The sequence below is a fragment of the Hemibagrus wyckioides genome, linkage group LG08 (genome assembly GCF_019097595.1).
Source record: "Hemibagrus wyckioides isolate EC202008001 linkage group LG08, SWU_Hwy_1.0, whole genome shotgun sequence".
NCBI classification, from domain to species: Eukaryota; Metazoa; Chordata; class Actinopteri; order Siluriformes; family Bagridae; genus Hemibagrus; species Hemibagrus wyckioides.
Window position 1 is genome coordinate 4613775 of NC_080717.1, and position 18873 is coordinate 4632647.

The 18873-nt window shown below is 41.5% G+C and overlaps 2 protein-coding genes across 2 annotated transcripts; one reads left to right on the forward strand and one right to left on the reverse strand.

Moving 5' to 3' along the window:
• Positions 1-2468: 2468 nt before the first annotated feature.
• Positions 2469-3811, reverse strand: ndufc1 (NADH:ubiquinone oxidoreductase subunit C1). Its single transcript, XM_058396590.1, has 4 exons — positions 3653-3811; positions 2950-3053; positions 2792-2854; positions 2469-2550 (listed from the first exon to the last, which is right to left on the reverse strand). Exons 1-3 carry the CDS (start codon positions 3765-3767, stop codon positions 2795-2797), a joined length of 279 nt encoding a protein of 92 aa, XP_058252573.1. The 5' UTR covers positions 3768-3811; the 3' UTR covers positions 2469-2550; positions 2792-2794.
• Positions 3812-5042: 1231 nt separating this feature from the next.
• naa15a (N-alpha-acetyltransferase 15, NatA auxiliary subunit a) lies at positions 5043-18355 on the forward strand. The gene is made up of 20 exons (XM_058396591.1): positions 5043-5270; positions 6592-6676; positions 6758-6862; positions 7052-7209; positions 7313-7447; positions 8416-8569; positions 8843-8962; positions 9049-9144; positions 10139-10245; positions 10328-10400; positions 11082-11251; positions 11737-11889; positions 12593-12721; positions 13195-13408; positions 14473-14666; positions 15451-15559; positions 15785-15883; positions 16006-16149; positions 17045-17142; positions 17307-18355. Exons 1-20 carry the CDS (start codon positions 5217-5219, stop codon positions 17511-17513), a joined length of 2604 nt encoding a protein of 867 aa, XP_058252574.1. The 5' UTR covers positions 5043-5216; the 3' UTR covers positions 17514-18355.
• Positions 18356-18873: the final 518 nt, after the last annotated feature.

The following is an 18873-nucleotide window of genomic DNA, read 5'->3' on the forward strand; positions in this document are numbered from 1 at the left end:
GAACTGTAATGTAACTTGAACTCTTCCTTGAAACGTTTTAGATCTTTAATTGTCATTTATAAAGGGATATTAATTGGTTGGAAATAAATAAATAAACAATAATAAATAAATAAGCAATATCAATGAACCGGGAGACGAAAGAGTCGGCTCCTATACGCGTGCTAAGCCAACTGCTCTGGAGCTATGCGTGATTACGTCACGCGCATTCTGGAAGTTATTATTATTATTTTTTTTTTAAGCATTATTTTTTATTTTGTTATGATTTTTTTTACAATAAATATATATATTAGTCGCCTTGTTGTATCCGTATGTCTTGCAATATTTTGTATTTTTTTTACTGAACCGTATCGTGATTTATATCTTATACACATTTGCCCTTCATATTTTTTGCAAACTAGCAATTTAGCTTGTTTGTATCAGGCAGCTTAACGATATTTTGGTTTTACACGCAGGAAAATAAGTTTATTTTTGTCATCGCAAAAATATCGCGATGTGAGGGTGGTATCTAATTGGTCCAGACTATCCCACGTGACCACGTGACCTAATAAGGTCCGCCCCCCCCGTTATGACAAAATACAAGTAACATTTTCCTGTGTAAATCTTACACATCATAAATAAATTCAGTTTTTTAGAAAGAATTACATAGAATTGTATAATTTATGCAACTTTTCTGTCATTATCCTGAACCTTTATATTCTGAAGATACTCACTGGAAGTGGCACGTGACGCCATTTTGTACTTAAGCAACACATTGAGGCACCAAAAACATTACATTAAAATATTCTTAAATCTTTGACAAAACAGTTTATTAGGATGAAGACTGTTTTAAAAAAAACTTTTAAAATATTGTACTAGTTTCTAAAACACCAGTTTCTACAAAATAAACAAGATCATGCTTAATTTGAATGGTTCGAAGGTCACAGTTCAGTGTGTCCACTATGATAGATAGATAGATAGATAGATAGATAGATAGATAGATAGATAGATAGATAGACAGACAGACAGACAGACAGATAGCTGGATGGATGGATGGATGGACGGACGGACGGACAGGTAGGTAGGTAGGTAGACGGACGGGCAGACAGATAGATAGATAGACATACAGACACAGAGACAGACAGATAGATAGATAGATAGATAGACAGACAGACAGACAGACAGACAGATAGATAGATAGATAGATAGATAGATAGATAGATAGATAGATAGATAGATAGATAGATAGATAGACAGGTAGGTAGGTAGATGGACAGACAGACAGACAGACAGACAGACAGACAGACAGACAGACAGACAGATAGATAGATAGATAGATAGATAGATAGATAGATAGATAGATAGATAGATAGATAGATAGATAGATCTGTTACAAGATACAACACACCCATGTGAGTCTAGAAAAAAGTGTTAGTTGTAGTAGTGCAATGTGAGAATGTTATCGTCTGTCACATACAGGTGAGATATTGCACACTGTTATTGCGAATGGTATGAATGATCTCCTGTAACGTTCTCTGTGACACGAGTCTTTTGGAGAATGAGCTCCATTGACTCTGTAGTGTGTTGTAGAGTGGATGAGACGGATTGTCTACGATGGAGAGCAGTTTGGTCAGTGACCTCCTGTTCCTCACTGACTCTCCAGTTGTCCTATGATGTCCTATGATAGATGTGTCCTATGATAGATCCAGCCTTGTAAATTAGCTTGTTAATCCTGCTGGCATCCCTGGTGCTGATGCTGCAATCTCCCAGCAGACCACAACACAGTAAATGGCTCTCACCACCACAGACTGGTACAAGATCTCCAGCATCTTGTTACATTTTGTTATTCACACCTCTTTATTTATTTACCTGAAGAGTTTGCAATTCCTGGCAGCTTGAACATGTTCAGCTTATTATATTTTATTACACTGTTAATAACACAGACCAACCAAAATGTTAAGAGAAATAATCAAAGCTTAAAACTGTTTAAATCCTAATGCAACTCCAAGTACTTTATTAAAGATGTTTATAGGCATTGTTGAGAAAAGACTCAGGTAGCGCTAATGTAAAGGGGAATATTTACACAGGGTATGTGGTGCATAAAGTGCAAAATAGATCAGATTTCAGTTGAATACAGTTTTCTATTGTTTAGTTATTCAAATTTACATTTTATAGTATCATTTTAATCAGAAATGCTCAAGTGGTGTGTAAATGATTACCTGCAATAGCTTTGGAGGTTTTTCCTTATGTTGTGGTTTATTATTTACCCCCCACCCCACCCCCCATTCTGTAGTGGTTATAAACAGTACACTTACACCAGATACCCCTGTTTATACCATTTAGCTCTGATTCTTTAGTAGTTTTCATTTTGTTGTGGATTATATCTTACCTCTTACCTCCCCCTTTAATTTCTCAACCTCTTGTATGTCTACAACACTGAACCTTTACACTAGAGCTCAAATATCTGTAAAGATGTCCATTACACAAAGAAATATTGAACACATTTACATCTTTATTATACATGACTATAGATGACACTGAAGCAGTGAAACAAAACTGGTCCAGGAAACAAATCTGTAAGCAGAAAGAAAGACTGATTAGCTGTGTTATGTAACAATAATAATAAGTAGTAGTAGTGGTAGTAAATACTCTATGTGAGTCAAAGATGAGACCAGAGGTCTGCACAGGTCAATACTGTTCATTTTATGAGCAACTTTTAAGTGTAGCCTAAGTTTTGGGTGATATCACATTTCCATCACATCATTATACTTTATACAAGCTCCTCAGTAGGAGCTGAAGCCTTAGTGTTGCTTACACTTTACTCCAGTCCATTGCTGGCTTTATATTCCTGCACGTCGCTCCAGTGCCTTTTGAACAGCTATGAAAAAAAGACATTTTTTTCGATCATTTAGCAACTTAAAATGTGTAAATTATTTCTGAAAAGAGGCTGCACTACAAATCGGTCAGCATTACCATAGTCCACAGGAGAGCTGTGGTCCCGAAGGCTAGACCCACTCTCAGCAAGTTCGGCTTGGAAGGATCCGGCTTGGATGCGGTGAAAGCATTTCTGCTCACGACTGAGGAAAGGAAAAACAGCAGAAATGTATGATTAATTTCTATGTCACAGCTTGATGGCACAGTTTGATGAAAAGAATGAAACGCAAAAGGGAGACTAATACAGAGAATAATACAACAAAACGGTCAGGTACCATGAGAAAAAGAAAGAATTATATATAAAAAAAAGAGTGGGGGGGAGGACAATATGATGTTAGAAAAACTATAAAAATATCTAGCAAGACTGTACATCTATAATGTATGATATGTAAGGAATAAGCACACTTGTGCTGTATTAAATGAATAACAATAATAATATTGGAGTTCAGATGCAAAGTGACTTCCTGTCACCATAATGAGGATCATTATTTTCTAACAGTAGCTTTAAACAGCAGTTCCTTCACCATTGTAATGTTTCATTGACAATCCAAACGTTTTATTGTAGTTTATACACAAACACCTACACCATGCTAGGCTAAGCTAGGCTAAGAGATAAACTAAGGTCAGCCATGCAGCCCTAGCTAGCTACTATGACCGAATGAAAACACGTATTTTACTTTAGTATAAGAAAGTATTAACGCACTGTACCAAGCCCAAGCACTACCCACATGTCAATACTTACTTTTATTTAAAGTCGAAGTTCGCAGTAATAACCGACCGAGAGGCATTTTGACACTAACAAGAGGACGAGCTGCTCGATTAAATCGGTGTTCGATTAAACGCCCCTGAAAGGCCATTCAAACACACGCCGAGCAATCGATGTAGTTTTTCAAGTAATCCTGAAACGAGTATAAAAAACATTTTTAATTTTTTTTAAAGATGCTTATATTAGCAGCATTAAATTATAAAGCCTTAAGTTCAACTAAATTCAATTCAATTCAATTTATTTTGTATAGCGCCTTTTGCAATGAACATTGTCTCAAAGCAGCTTTACAAAAGAAGAAAAACAGAGAAAGGGGAGGGGGAAAATAAATAAAAATAAAATAAATAAATAAATAAAAATAACTAAATAACTAGAAATAAGAGTAAATGATTCAATTTAATAATTAAACTATTTTATCATTAATGAGTAAGCCTGTGGCAACGGTGGCAAGGAAAAACTCCCTGGGATGGAATAAGGAAGAAAGTAAGTAATGCATTCAAAGCATTAATCCACTTTATCTGGAGATGTCTGTTAAAAAAAAAGCATGAACTATGCATTAATATACACTATATTGCCAAATGTTTTGTAACACCCCTCCAAATCATTGAATTCAGGTGTTGTTTTTCAGGGGTTGGACTCGGCCCCATAGTTCCAGTGAAAGGAACTCTTAATGCTTCAGCTTCATACCAAGACATTTTGGACAATTTCATCCTCCCAAATTTGTGGGAACAGTTTGGGGATGTCCCCTTCCTGTTCCAACATGACTGCACACCAGTGCACAAAGCAAGGTCCATAAAGACATGGGTAAGAAAGTTTGGTGTGGAGGAACTTGACTGACCTGCACAGAGTCCTGACCTCAACCCCATAGAACACCTTTGGGATGAATTAGAGAGGAGACTGCGAGCCAGGCCAAAACTGGGACGTCTGCCTTTACCTGCACATGATATATATATATATATATATATAGAGAGAGAGAGAGAGAGAGAGAGAGAGAGAGAGAGAGAGAGATACATAAATATTTATATTAGTTTAATATTGAATATATAATATAAAATGTTGATTGTACCACAGTAAAAAGTGCAAAGTACAAAGACTCCTAATTAATAAATATTATATATTTTTTATTTAGGTTTATAGGTTTATAAGAGCCTATAAATTAGTTGTAGTATTTTTGGTACATGTACACTGGCAAATATGATGATTATTATTATTATTAGTAGTAGTAGTAGTAATAATAATAATAATAATAATAATAATAATAATAATAATAATAATATTTATTAATAAGTATTTCAGTGTAGTTTGCACGATTTTACCCGGAAGAGAAGATCGGCCTACGCGCATGCGCAGACAGCAGGTTGTCCCGGAGAAAAGCCGAGTCCGCCATGTTGGTTCCGTCACCACGTGAAGACTCCTGATCCAAAAAGACAGTGAAGTTTTCGGGGGGTGTAATTTAGCAGAACCCGATCCGGGAGAGGATTCTCATCACAGCCCAGCTGCAGCTCTGATTCATGTTAATAGCACAGTGAGAGCAGTGACAGCAATGCCCTCAGTCACACTGCCGCCCAAAGAGAACGCTCTCTTTAAGAGAATATTGGTAAGTTATGGGATGTTTTTAACAAACTAACCGCTTCAGGGGCGATTTATCACGTTAGTACTCATTAGCTTAGTCGGTTAAAGTGAACTAAAGTCAACCGTAATTGCCCTTTAATCATTTTAGACAGCGAAATGAAGTAAGTGCACGAGTCAAGGGGCGGAGCTCAAATGACATGTACGTTCCCTGTTGCAGTACACTACACAGGGCATGATCTAATGCCTTATACACCCTAGTTATGTACCCTATGTGCTCTTTAGGGAGCAATTTGGAACTGAGCCATTAGGTTAGCGATAATGTAAATAGTGATACCAGTTTTACGCTCATTTAGAGTTCGAGGGATAGTTAAATGTTTTTAAAGATTATTTAGTAATGATCTCGAGTTAAAACCACAACAAATGTCTTTTTATATTATTATAAACATTTATATACTCTGACCCTGACAAGTTGCTACGTTACCAGACGCATCTCTAGTAACTTAGTTTTAGCGTGTCAGCAAGTTGTTTATCCCAAATAAATAAATAAATAAATAAATAAATAAGCACGGGAAAGGAAATGATTTGAGATTAGAATGGAATAAAAACGTTATTATGCTGTTCAGTTTGTGAAGTTGCTCATGTGTGCCTAAAAAGTCGTTTTGACGTCACAGGCTCATTTGCATATTCATTGATTCGTCTCATTAATTTGCATAAAAGCGTATTACATGAAGAATAGAGTTTTAGTAGAATAGAATAGAAGGAAGGAATAAAACTAAGATTGGCGTCTCTAGAGAAAGAGGAAACTACTGTCTCGAAAACTCTGACACTGGAGACTTCTTCCATGAGTCTCTATTTTGAATGATTGATTCTTTCTTCGCATATCCCATTCCTTGAGGGTTGGGGTCAGAGCGCAGGGTCAGCCATGATACAGTGCCCCTGGAGCAGGGTGGGTTAAGGGCCTTGCTCAAGGGCCCCAACAGTGGCAGCTTGGCAGTGCTGGGGTTTGAACCCCGATTTTCCGGTCAATGACCCAGAGCCTTGGTACCACCACACCAAGTGTCTGCTGTATAAGTCCATGTGAATGATCTGTTACTATAGAAACAGTGACTTACTTATAAACCTGGAACTTTTAGAGCTTCTGTTATAGAAAATTAATCAACACCTTCTGACCAATCAGAATTAAGATTATAATGATGCGGTGGTTTATGTAACAGATCGTTCGTTGAGATATGTTTTACATCTCTCTCTCTCCCTCTATCTTTCTCTCTCACTCTCTCTCTCACTCTCACTCTCACTCTCACTCACACTCTCTCTCTCTCTCTCTCTCTCTCTCTCATGTACTTCAGAGATGCTACGAGCACAAGCAATACAGAAACGGCCTGAAGTTCTGCAAGCAGATCCTGTCCAACACCAAATTTGCCGAGCATGGGGGTAAGATCGATGTAAACACTGAAGCCTGATTTCATTGCATGCTCAGTTACATCACCGCCTTTGTGCTCGTCTCACCCACAGAGACCCTGGCGATGAAGGGACTGACGCTGAACTGTCTGGGAAGAAAAGAAGAAGCGTATGATCTGGTCAGAAGAGGTCTCCGCAACGATCTGAAGAGTCACGTCTGTATCCTTGGGACATGATTGTTGCATCATGAGTAGTGTAACTGCATGAACTTCCCTCATTCAGGATTTTTCTTTTGTAATTTCTATTGAAAATATTTGAGGAACTCACAAGAACCACTATAAACACCATCTAGTGGTGGGAGGAAAAAAAAAGTGCGTGCATTTCCTGTCCTTGACTCCGCCCCTACAGGCTGGCACGTGTATGGTTTGTTGCAGCGATCTGATAAGAAATACGACGAAGCTATTAAGTGCTACAGAAACGCCTTGAAATGGGACAAAGACAACCTGCAAATCCTCCGAGACCTCTCGCTGCTGCAGATCCAGATGAGGGACCTCGAGGGGTACAGGGTAAAGCAGAGAGATAGAAAGAACAAGTGTGTGTTTTAAAGAGAAATGTGTGATGCCATGAAAGTCATCTCTCTTTCTCTGTGTGTGTGTGTGGTTATTGTAGGAGACCAGGTACCATTTACTCCAGCTGCGTCCGGCTCAGAGAGCATCATGGATCGGTTACGCCATCGCCTATCACCTGCTGCAGGACTACGAGATGGCTGCCAAAATCGTGGAGGAGTTCCGTAAAACCCAGCAGGTATGATGCAAATATATACACACACACACAACTGCAACTGATTTGTCATGTGCATCTCCAGTCGAGAGGGTTTTTTTCCGAAATTTGCATCAATAAATCTTGACAAAGCGTGAACACCAGAACGAAGTACGGTCCCTCACTATATCGATTTGCTTCTCGTTTGCATGAAGTTCAGCACTTCCGCTGCTGGTAATCAAAAGCTGTCATTAAAAGTGAAGGACTTTAGGGTGCATCTCTGGAATTTTATGTTCAACAAATACTTGTGTGGGTTTTGAGGATATACACTATATTGGTAAGTATCGGGACAACCCTCCAAATCATTGAATTCAGGCGTTGGGCTTGCACTGAGCTGAACAGAGTCCTGACCTCAACCTGATAGAACACCTTTGGGATGAATTAGAGCGGAGTCAGATCAAAACTGGGACGTCTGCCTTTACATGCACATAAATGTAATACAGAGTTGGCCCACCTATAACAGCTTCAACTCTTGTGGGAAGGCTTTCCACAAGGTTTAAGAGTGTATTTATGGGAATTTTTGACCATTCCTCTAGAAGCGCATTTGTGAGGTCAGACACTGATGTTGGACTAGAAGACTCGCAGTCTCTGCTCTAATCCATCCCAAAGGTGTTCTATCAGGTTGAGGTCAGGACTCTGTGTTCCTCCACACCAAACTCACTCATCCATGTCTTTATGGACCTTGCTTTGTGCACTGGTGTGCAGTCATGTTGGAACAGGAAGGGGTCATCCCCAAACTGTTCCCACAAAGTTGGGAGCATGAAAGTGTCCAAAATGTCTTGGTATGAAGCTGAAGCATTAAGAGTTCCTTTCACTGGAACTAAGGGGCCGATCCCAACCCCTGAAAAATAACACCTGAATTCAATGATTTGGAGGGGTGTCCCAAAACTTTTGGAAATATAAGTATATATTAATCCATAGTTCATGCTGGGTTTTTTTTTTTTTTTTAACAGACATCTCCAGATAAAGTGGACTATGAGTACAGTGAGCTGCTGCTGTATCAGAATCAAGTGCTCCGAGAAGCCGGACTTTTCAAAGAGGCTTTCGATCACCTGATGAGCTACGAGAAGCAGATCTGTGACAAACTAGCTGTAGAGGAAACCAAAGGTGGGTTAAGATTCTTAAAAGTCACAAAGAAATGCAGTGTTGTCGTGTTACTGAGACAATGTTCTCTGACTGTTGCAAAGCTTTTTAACATGTGGAGCATCCGCTATGCAAGAAATTGTGAATCAGTTGCTATAGAAACAACAATGTTTTAATGTAAACCTGTGATTGAATGGTGGCTGCACTGTTCTCAGACCTGCTGTTTAATCAGAATTTTAAATCCAACAATGTTGTGATTAGAAATGCAGATATACACGTGTATTTTTCATAACGTAGGAGAGTTGTTGCTGGAGTTGGACCGGGCGAGTGAAGCCACAGAGGTTTATCGCCACCTGCAGGAGAGAAACCCTGAGAACTGGAGCTACTACCAGGGACTGGAGAAAGCTCTGAAACCTGGTACAAAAGAACACACACACACTCTGAATACATAAGTCTCCTCACTACTGAGGCCTGACATTGTGTGTGTGTGTGTGTTTGTTTAGGGAGTGTGGAGGAGAGGCAGCAGATTTACGAGGATGTCTGGATAAAGTTCCCTAAGGGTTTAGTGCCCAGGAGGCTGCCACTCACTTTCCTCACAGGTGAGTGTTTCAGGTTCTAAGTGTTTCCTTCCCCCTCCTTGCTGTTTCTGAGGAAGCCACATCTCCTTCATTGAGACTGACAATCGTTCAGACTGATACAGTGAGGCCACACCTTTTTCCCTCAGACTGACAGGCACAAACAGCACACCTCCTTCACTGGCACCAACTGGCGTTGAGGCTACGCCTCCTTCACTAGCACTGACTTGCTTTGAGGCCACGCCTCCTTCACTAGCACTGACTTGCTTTGAGGCCACGCCTCCTTCACTAGCACTGACTTGCTTTGAGGCTACGCCTCCTTTGTTGGCACCAGCTTGATTTGAGGCCACGCCTCCTTCACTAGCACTGACTTGCTTTGAGGCTACGCCTCCTTTGTTGGCACCAGCTTGATTTGAGGCCACGCCTCCTTCACTAGCACTGACTTGCTTTGAGGCTACGCCTTCTTCAATAGCGCTGACTGGCATTGAGGCCATGCCTCCTTCACTATCACTGACTTGCTTTGAGGCTACGCCTCCTTTGCTGGCACCAACTTGAGGCCACACCTCCTTCACTAGCACTGACTTGCTTTGAGGCCACACCTCCTTCACTAGCACTGACTTGCTTTGAGGCCACGCCTCCTTCACTATCACTTACTTGCTTTGAGGTCACGCCTCCTTCAATAGCACTGACTGGCATTGAGGCCACGCCTCCTTCATTACCACTGACTGGCATTGAGGCCACGCCTCCTACACTAGCATTGACTTGCTTTGAGGCCACACCTCCTTCACTAGCATCGACTTGCTTAGAGGCCACGCCTCCTTCTCTAGCACTGACTTGCTATTGCTCAGGCCATGTCTCCTTCACTGACTCTAATATGTTTGCATTTGTTTTAATTCTACAGTTTCTTAAAATAAACAAATTTAATAAACTGCAAATTGTCATATTTGTTGAAAATGAACTACCGCAATAATTCAGACACACCTCTACTTCCTGTCTGTTTTGCTCTGGATCTGTTTAGGAGAGAAGTTCAGGGAGTGTCTGGATCATTACCTGAGGGTGAACTTCAGTAAAGGATGTCCTCCACTTTTCACTACGCTGAAATCTCTCTATCACGACAAGGAGAAGGTGAGGCGGGTACAGATGCAGACTGTGTGTGTGTGTGTGACTGATGGACTGATGATCATGTTTGTAACTTGTCTCATTGCAGGTGTCGGTCATTGAGCAGATGGTATTGAGCTATGAGGCAAGTTTGAGAAGCTGCAGAATGTTCAGCCCAAATGGTAAGCCGTCAACGTGAGAACACACTTCAAAAAACTGTTAAAAATGAAAAGACTGTGTCGTAGACTTTTCTTTTTTTTATATGAAATCGATAAAGTATTTGTAATGTAGCAACACACTCTAATGCCGAAGGGTCGCACAGTTGTAACCGAACCAACCTGAACACTGAAATGTTTTTTCATGTTACTAGGAGATTTCAAAACAACTGCAGAGGTGCAAGGCTTGTGTGTGTGTGCATGCGTGCTGACGTGCAAAAACATAAAGGAGCAAATCACCAGAATAATTACAGCCAGCAAAACATTTTGTCACTTTACAACAACGGCATAACAGCCAAGAGCGAGTATTAACGTTTCATATCACTACCGTTTTTTACAAATGTTTCAATCACCATGGCAACCAGAGCAGAAACAGAGGAATTTGCTAACCCCTGGTGTAATAGGAACACCTGTATACCTGCTCATGCATGAAATTGCCCATTCAGATAATTTAATTATTTTAAAAATACTCGAACCAGCCTGTCAGGCACTGAGAACCATGCTGTAATAATCAGAGATCACTTTATTTTTCCTCATTCTTTTTAATGTAAGCACCACTGTTATGATTGGTTGACCGGATAGTCACAGATACTGGAAAGGTGTTTCTATTAAAGTGGCTGGTAGTGGTAATGTGTGTGTTATGTGCAGATGACGGAAAAACAGAGCCTCCCACCACCCTTCTGTGGGTTCAGTATTTCCTCGCCCAGCATTTTGATCATATTGGACAACACAGCATCGCTCTGGAGTACATCAACACGGCCATCGAAAGCACCCCGACGCTTATAGAGCTCTTCCTCATCAAGGCTAAGATCTACAAGGTAGAACACACACACACAAAACCATGCATACACACCTGTAATAATGAGTTTGCTACAAAGATTTGTACAAAAATGAGAAATAATCGAACACGTCAGTCAGAATAGTTTACAAATTGTTTATTTTCTAGTTAAATAAAAAAATATTTATTATATGTAGATATATTTGGTCTATCTATTGTCTAAATATAGGGCTAGGGTCTATCCCAGGCACTATCTAGGATCTAAATATAGGATCTAGGGTCTATCCTAGGCACTATTTAGGGTCTAAATATAGGGTCTAGGGTCTAAATATAGGATCTAGGGTCTAAATATAGGGTCTGGGGTCTATCCTAGGCTCTAGGGTCTAAATATAATATTTTACCCTGTGTAGTGCAAATAAAAATATTTGAGATTTAAATGTGATTTATATTTTTTGTTCTGAAAGGTTTGGCCATGCACTTATTTCTCTTTCTCTTCATCACTTTTCATCTCTTTCTCCTCTCTAGCATGCCGGAAATATTCAGGAAGCTGCACGCTGGATGGACGAGGCTCAGGCACTCGACACTGCAGATCGCTTCATCAACTCCAAATGCGCCAAATACCTGCTGAAGGCAGGACTGATCAAAGAGGCCGAGGAGATGTGCTCCAAATTTACCCGGGTTAGTGCATGTAGAGTGTGTTCAGGGTGTAAATCAGTGCAGAGCTGCTGTAAATATTATGAAGAGCACTCGGAGCTAAAATGGTGGGGATTTGGATTTAAGTGCTGTTTTATTATTTACACAGAGCAGGCATAACATTATGACCACCTGCCTAATATTGTGTTGGTCCCCCTTTTGCTGCCAACACAGCCCTGACCCATCAAGGCATGGACTCCCACTAAATCCCTGAAGGTGTGCTGTGGTATCTGGCACCAAGATGTTAGCAGCAGATCCTTTAAGTCCTGTGAGTTGTGAGGTGGGGCCTCCATGGGGCTTAAAGGATACTTTTGATAGATACTGACCACTGCAGACCGGGAACACCTCCACAAGAGCTGCAGTTTTGGAGATGCTCTGATCCAGTCGTCTAGACGTCAATTTGGCCCTTCGTCCAACTCACTCAAATCCTTACACTTGCCCATTTTTCCTGCTTCTAACACATCAACTTTGAAGACAAAATGTTCACTTGCTGCCTAATATATCCCACCCTCTAACAGGTGCCATGATGAGGAGATCATCAGTCTTATTCACTTCACCTTTCACTGGTCATAATGTTATGGCTGATCCGTATATAGTTATAATGATGCAGGTTTGTTCTCAGAACTCGTCTGATCCTGTTTTGTGTACTTTAAGCATTTTGTGATAAAATTGTGTGTGTGTGTTGCAGGAAGGCACGTCGGCAGTGGAGAACCTGAACGAGATGCAGTGTATGTGGTTTCAGACCGAATGCGCTCTGGCGTACAAGGCCATGAATAAATACGGAGACGCGCTCAAGAAGTGCCATGAAATCGAGCGAGTGAGTTGATGTCGTGTTCCTGAAAGCTGGCTTCAAAAATCACACACTGTTGAGAAATCTGACCCCTCTCTCTCTGTCTCTCTCTCTCTCTTTCTGTCTCTCTGTCTCTCTTTCTGTCTCTCTCTCTTTCTGTCTCTCTCTCTCTTTCTGTCTCTCTCTCTCTCTCTTTCTGTCTCTCTCTCTCTCTGTCTCTCTCTCTCTCTCTCTCTCTGTCTCTCTCTCTCTCTGTCTCTCTCTCTCTCTTTCTGTCTCTCTCTCTCTGTCTCTCTCTCTCTGTCTCTCTGTCTCTCTGTCTCTCTCTCTCTCTCTCTCTGTCTCTCTGTCTCTCTCTCTCTCTCTCTGTCTCTCTCTCTCTCTCTGTCTCTCTCTCTCTCTCTGTCTCTCTCTCTCTGTCTGTCTCTCTCTCTCTGTCTCTCTCTCTCTGTCTCTCTCTCTCTCTCTGTCTCTCTCTCTGTCTCTCTCTCTCTCTGCAGCACTTTGTCGAAATAACAGACGACCAGTTTGACTTCCACACGTACTGCATGAGGAAGATGACCCTGCGCTCTTACGTGGCTCTGCTCAAGCTGGAGGACGTGCTGCGCATGCACCCCTTCTACTTCAAAGCCGCACAAACCGCCATCCAGATCTACCTCAAACTCCACGACAACCCGCTGTGTGACGACAACAAGGAGTCGCAGGCAGACAACAGTAAACACCGTTAATATTATAATAATAACAAAGGTTAAAAGAACGGTTTATTAAATATTTAGAGCCCTTATTAATCTCAAGATGCCTTTTAAGGAAAAAAGGGGTGGAGTAAGAGCAGTATTCTTATCAGTATTCTTATCCACGCCTCCTTTACTGGCACCAACTGGTGTTGAGGCCACGCCTACTTCACTAGCACAGACTGGCATTGAGGCCACGCCTTCTTTACTGGCACCGACTTGATTTGAGGCGACACCTCCTTCGTTAGCACTGACTTGATTTGAGGCCATGCCTCCTTCATTAGCGCAGACTGGCGTTGAGGCCACACCTCCTTTACTGGCATTGACTTTATTTGAGGCCACGCCTCCTTCACTAGCAGAATGTTCACATTCCAAATGTATAATAAAAACAATGGAGTATTTTTTAAAAATATATATATAAAAAATTGCATAAATGCTAAACAGGTATGATTTAGATTCAGGTATGTCTTAGCCCCAAAAGTTTAAAAGGCTTTAAACATGCTTGGGCTCATTTACATGCTGTCCAATTTATTAGGAACACCTGTGCACATTCATGTAGTTCTCTAATCAGCCAATCATATGGAAGCAGCACAAAGCAGATACAGGTCAAGAGCTTCAAGAGTTTTAATATTCCCATCAAGCATCATAAAGAAAAGATATGCTTTACTGCACTGTCATCTCATGATTGGCTGATTAGAAGAATAACGTGCACTAATAAAGTGTACAGTGAGTGTTTTTAACTTTGTGCACCACTCTGCGAGCAAATCTGACCAAAGTTTGTGTATCTATAATCCATTTTGGCCTTTTTTCCATTTTTTGTTGTTTCAGCAAAGCATCACGAGCATTTCAGCAACAGAGACACTGTCCTTTCACAGTTTATATTAAACAAAGGCTCTGTATTCCTGAACAGCTGTTCTCTTACCTTCTAATGTGATCTCGGAACAGGCAGAGAGCCGAGGTGGCAGAGATAAAAAAAAAAAAATTGTATATGTAGGATCGGACCTGATCAAAAACCATTTCTTTTTTGTTTTTTTCCCCTCTCCAAAGTCACCTTGACGGATAAGGAGATGAAGAAACTGAGGAACAAGCAGAGACGAGCGCAGAAGAAAGCTCAGCTGGAGGAGGAGAAGAAGAACGCAGAGAAGGAGAAACAACTGAAAAACCAGAAGAAGAAGAAAGAGGAGGATGAGGAGGAGATTGGTGGACCTAAAGAGGAGCTCATACCTGAGAAACTAGCTAAGGTGTGTGTGTGTTGGAAAACATGAGATTTTATATAAGCTTAATGTTGTACTCAGCTTTTGATATATATTATAATGTAATAACATAAGTGGAGGTTTACAAGGACAAAACACAGAATTTAGAGGAATTTTCCAGTTCTTATTTGTCACTTAACAGCATAATACCTCATACACTATATTGCCAAAAGTTTTGGGACGTCTGACTTTACATGCACATGAATGTAATATGGAGTTGTCCCGCCCTTTGCAGCTATAACAGCGTCAACTCTTCTGGGAAGGCTTTCCACAAGGTTTAGGAGTGTGATTATGGAAATTTTTGACGATTCCTCTAGAAGCGCATTTGTGAGGTCAGGCATTGATGTTGGATGAGAAGGTCTGGTTCACAGTCTCCGCTCTAATTCATCCCAAAGGTGTTCTATCAGGTTCAGGTCAGGACTCTGTGAAGTTCCTCCACATCAAACTCACTCATCCATGTCTTTATGGACCTTGCTTTGGTCACTGGTGTGCAGTCATGTTGGAACAGGAAGGGGTCATCCCCAAACTGTTCCCACAAAGTTGGGAACATGAAATTGTCCAAAATGTCTTGGTATGAAGCTGAAGCATTAAGAGTTCCTTTCACTGGAACTAAGGGGCCGAGCCCAACCCCTGAAAAACAACACCTGAATGATTTGGAGGGGTGTCCCAAAACTTTTGGCAATATAGTGTACCTTTGTGTTTAGTTTTAGAAAGTTTCAGCTTAAACGCGTTTCTCACCTCTGTTTCCTGGAATCCGTGTTCTCTTCGGCAGATCGACAATCCCCTGGAAGAGGCGGTGAAGTTCCTGATTCCTCTGAAGAACCTGGTGACGAACAGAATCGAGACGCACCTCCTGGCTTTCGAGATCTACTTCCGCAAAGGTGAACACGCAAGCTGACGAGTCGAGGCTCGGCCCCTGAGCTCACATTTAAACTCACATTAACTGCTTTAATACGTTTGGTTGCATCATCCTGACCTAGATTTGCATTTACTGCTGCTGTCCATCATCACTGTGCTGCTTATCTGCTTCAGTGAGCCAGTAAAATTCCTCTAATATCATCCCCCTGTGTCACTGTGTGTGTGTGTGTGTGTGTGTGTGTTCACAGAAAAATATCTGCTGATGCTGCAGTCAGTGAAGAGAGCATATGCTTTAGACCCAGACCACCCCTGGCTTCATCAGTGCCTCGTCCGATTCTTTAAAGGAGGTGCGTCTGGAAAGACACAGGAATGCCAGTGTCTTATATCGTGCTCTATACACAAGTGTGATCTTGCATCCTGTCTCACAGCCTCATTAATTGTGTGTTTGTGTGTGTGTGTGTGTGGACAGTGGCTGACAGTAAGAGTCTGCCTCAGCCTGTACACACCGTCCTCAAGCAGGAGATCACGCGTCTGTTTGGAGAGAGTGACCCCAAAACCTACAACAAAAACTTCCTGAGCAAGCACTCCAACTCCATACCTCACAGATTAGCAGGTACACACACACACTCCTGAAATCTATAGACACACTTGAAAACAATAAAATGCTCCATTTTCAGCTAGAACGCTGGTCTCATGAAGGTGGATGCTGGAAGATAGGCTTGTTGGAAGAACACAGATATATCGGATGCCTTTGTACGCTGTAGTGTAAGAATTTCCCTTCGCTAGAACTGAGAAGCACAAATACTGTTCTAGCATGACGATGGCTCTGTGCACAAAGCCCCTGAGCTCCATGAAGACATGGTGTGATTAGTAGAGTTGAAGTGGAAGAACTGGAGTGTCCTGCACAGAGCCCTGATTCTGACTCAACCCCTGACTCTGACTCAACCCCACTGAACACCTTTGGGATTTTACATTTATATTTCTGGCATTCGGCAGACGCTCTTATCCAGAGTGACGTACAAAAGTGCTTCAATGAATACATTAACACTGGGTCAATAAGTCACAGACTTGGTATACCATCTAAAACTGTGTTTTTATACATACAACATACAACACCACATAAACAAACAGGGAAATATGAGATAGTTTAAGTGTTTCAGGAAGAGGTAGGTCTTCATCCATCATTTGAAGATGGTCAGTGACTATAGGACATCTAGAGGAAGTCAGAACAGAGAAGAGTCCAGATGTGTACCTACCTCTTACCCTGCGAGACAGTGGGAGCGGTGGAGCATTCTGATAGATCTGAGTGAGTGAGGTCCAGTGTGAGGAGTAATAAGAGATTTGAGGTAAGAGGGAGCTGGTCCAGTCTTGGTTTTGTAGGCAAGTGTCAGTGTTTTGGATCTGATCTGGAGAGAGAGTGGAGGGGGTGTGAACACTCGGGCAGGTCACAGCAGGACTGAACGCTGACTGACTTCCTCACCATTCCTATTTCATATTGTTTCCCATAGGCGCTAAGATGATGGTGTACCTGGATCCTTCCTCTGAGAGCACGGCCTGCGAGTTGGCTACATCACTGGACAAGTCTCTGACCGGCAGAACCATAAAGGTAAAAATGTACTCCTGTTACATTAAGAGTAGAGTTTAGACCAATTCTAAATGATGCATATACAGATGATGGCTTTGCTTTGAGATGATTCATTCTCTGCTCACTGTGTGTGTGTGTGTGTGTGTGTGTGTGTGTGTGTGTGTGTGTGTGTGTGTGTGTGTCAGACGTGCACTGAGGTGTTACAGGCCTTAAAGGACGGCAGCCTGGGTTCAGAACAGCAGAAAGTTCTGGAGTCATACCGCGCTTCCTGCCACGCCCTCTTCCCTTATAGCCTGGCCTTCATGCCGCCCGGTTACCAAGACAACGCCACCATCACCACCAACGGAGACTTGTCATCCGGCGACCATGAGGAAGTGACCAACGAGATATAAGAAAAAAAAAAAGTGTGTTTTGGTTTGTTTGGTTGGATTTCAAAATGCCTGACATGTGACTCTACTGTAGAAACCGGACCCGGGACTTCTGTCCTGCGCCGTGGAACTTCTGTTTTTACGTTAGATTTATTATTATTATTATTTTTTTTTGGGTTTGCTTTCTGTCTTACTTTTATCATTCACATGCCTCACGACTACTCTTTAAAGAAAGATCCGATACCAGAGAGAACAGAACTGAATCGATTTGACGGACTCGACGGCTTGTCCTTAGGTTTTTAAGAGTAATTTATATGAAAGAATGTTGGAGAACAAAAAAAGAGAGAGAGAGGAGCGGCGATCATGTCAGGTGATCGTGTGCCAGATGTGAGGGGCGGAGTTTGACAGGTAAAGGTGCAAGGGTGGCGGAAAAAGGGGCTGGGGGGGTGGGGGTGTAGGTGTTAGGGGTGAAAGACTTGCAGATCCAGCGAGGACTTCCTGCTCAGCTGCTACAGAGAGACCGTCTCTTTCATCTCTCTTCGTCCGCTTTTGTTATCATCTTCCAGATTTTCAATGTTCGCTGTGCTTGTAATCATGTGCCCCTCCTCCTCCTCCTCACTTCCTTTATTATTATTTTTATTTTTTTTTTTGTAATAATTGGTTATGAAATCTGCCGCCATATTTTCAAGAACAAAAGCCTGCCAATCATACCGCTGTCCGAACCCGGGACCTTCATTTCAAGCCTTTACAAATAAAAACACGTGTGATTTGAATTACAAAGGACAAATAATATACAGTGAAGTGCAGAAGTTTGCACACCCTTTGGACAAAAAAACAAAATAAAGAACACAGATTTATGTAACAAAGGTCTTATTCTATTTAATCAAGATTATTTCCATATTTTGCTTGTGTTACCACACTTATCATTGCGTCTTTCATATCCGCTGGATCTTTTGGATCCTTAATGTTGTAATATCCGTAACCATGACAATATATTTGGTTCATAATTATTTTATTAATGCTTTCAGATGTACAATATCTCACAAAAGTGAGTACACCCCTCACATTTTTGTAAATATTAATGTCTAAACCGTTGGCAACAAAAGTGACTACACCCCTAAGTGGAAATGTCCAAACTGGGCCCAAAGTGTCAATATTTTGTGTGGCCACCATTATTTTCCAGCACTGCCTTAACCCTCTTGGGCATGGAGTTCACCAGAGCTTCACAGGTTGCTACTGGAGTCCTCTTCCTCTCTTCCATGATGACATCACAGAGCTGGTGGATGTTAGAGACCTTGTGCTCCCCCACCTTCCATTTGAGGATGCCCCACAGATGCTCAATACGGTTTAGGTCTGGAGACATGCTTGGCCAGTCCATCACCTT

What these genes read in the sequence shown, in the direction of transcription:
- ndufc1 (XM_058396590.1), bottom strand. Translation starts at nt 3,767, where the DNA reads ATGGCCTTTCAGGGGCGTTTAATCGAACACCGATTTAATCGAGCAGCT. An exon ending in AACTTCGACTTTAAATAAAA is followed by an intron (nt 3,054 to 3,652) that starts GTAAGTATTGAC and finishes TCCTTTCCTCAG; the next exon opens with TCGTGAGCAGAAATGCTTTC. An exon ending in CAGCTCTCCTGTGGACTATG is followed by an intron (nt 2,855 to 2,949) that starts GTAATGCTGACC and finishes TTTTTTTCATAG; the next exon opens with CTGTTCAAAAGGCACTGGAG.
- naa15a (XM_058396591.1), top strand. Translation starts at nt 5,217, where the DNA reads ATGCCCTCAGTCACACTGCCGCCCAAAGAGAACGCTCTCTTTAAGAGA. An exon ending in AGTGCCATGAAATCGAGCGA is followed by an intron (nt 12,722 to 13,194) that starts GTGAGTTGATGT and finishes CTCTCTCTGCAG; the next exon opens with CACTTTGTCGAAATAACAGA. An exon ending in CATACCTCACAGATTAGCAG is followed by an intron (nt 16,150 to 17,044) that starts GTACACACACAC and finishes TGTTTCCCATAG; the next exon opens with GCGCTAAGATGATGGTGTAC.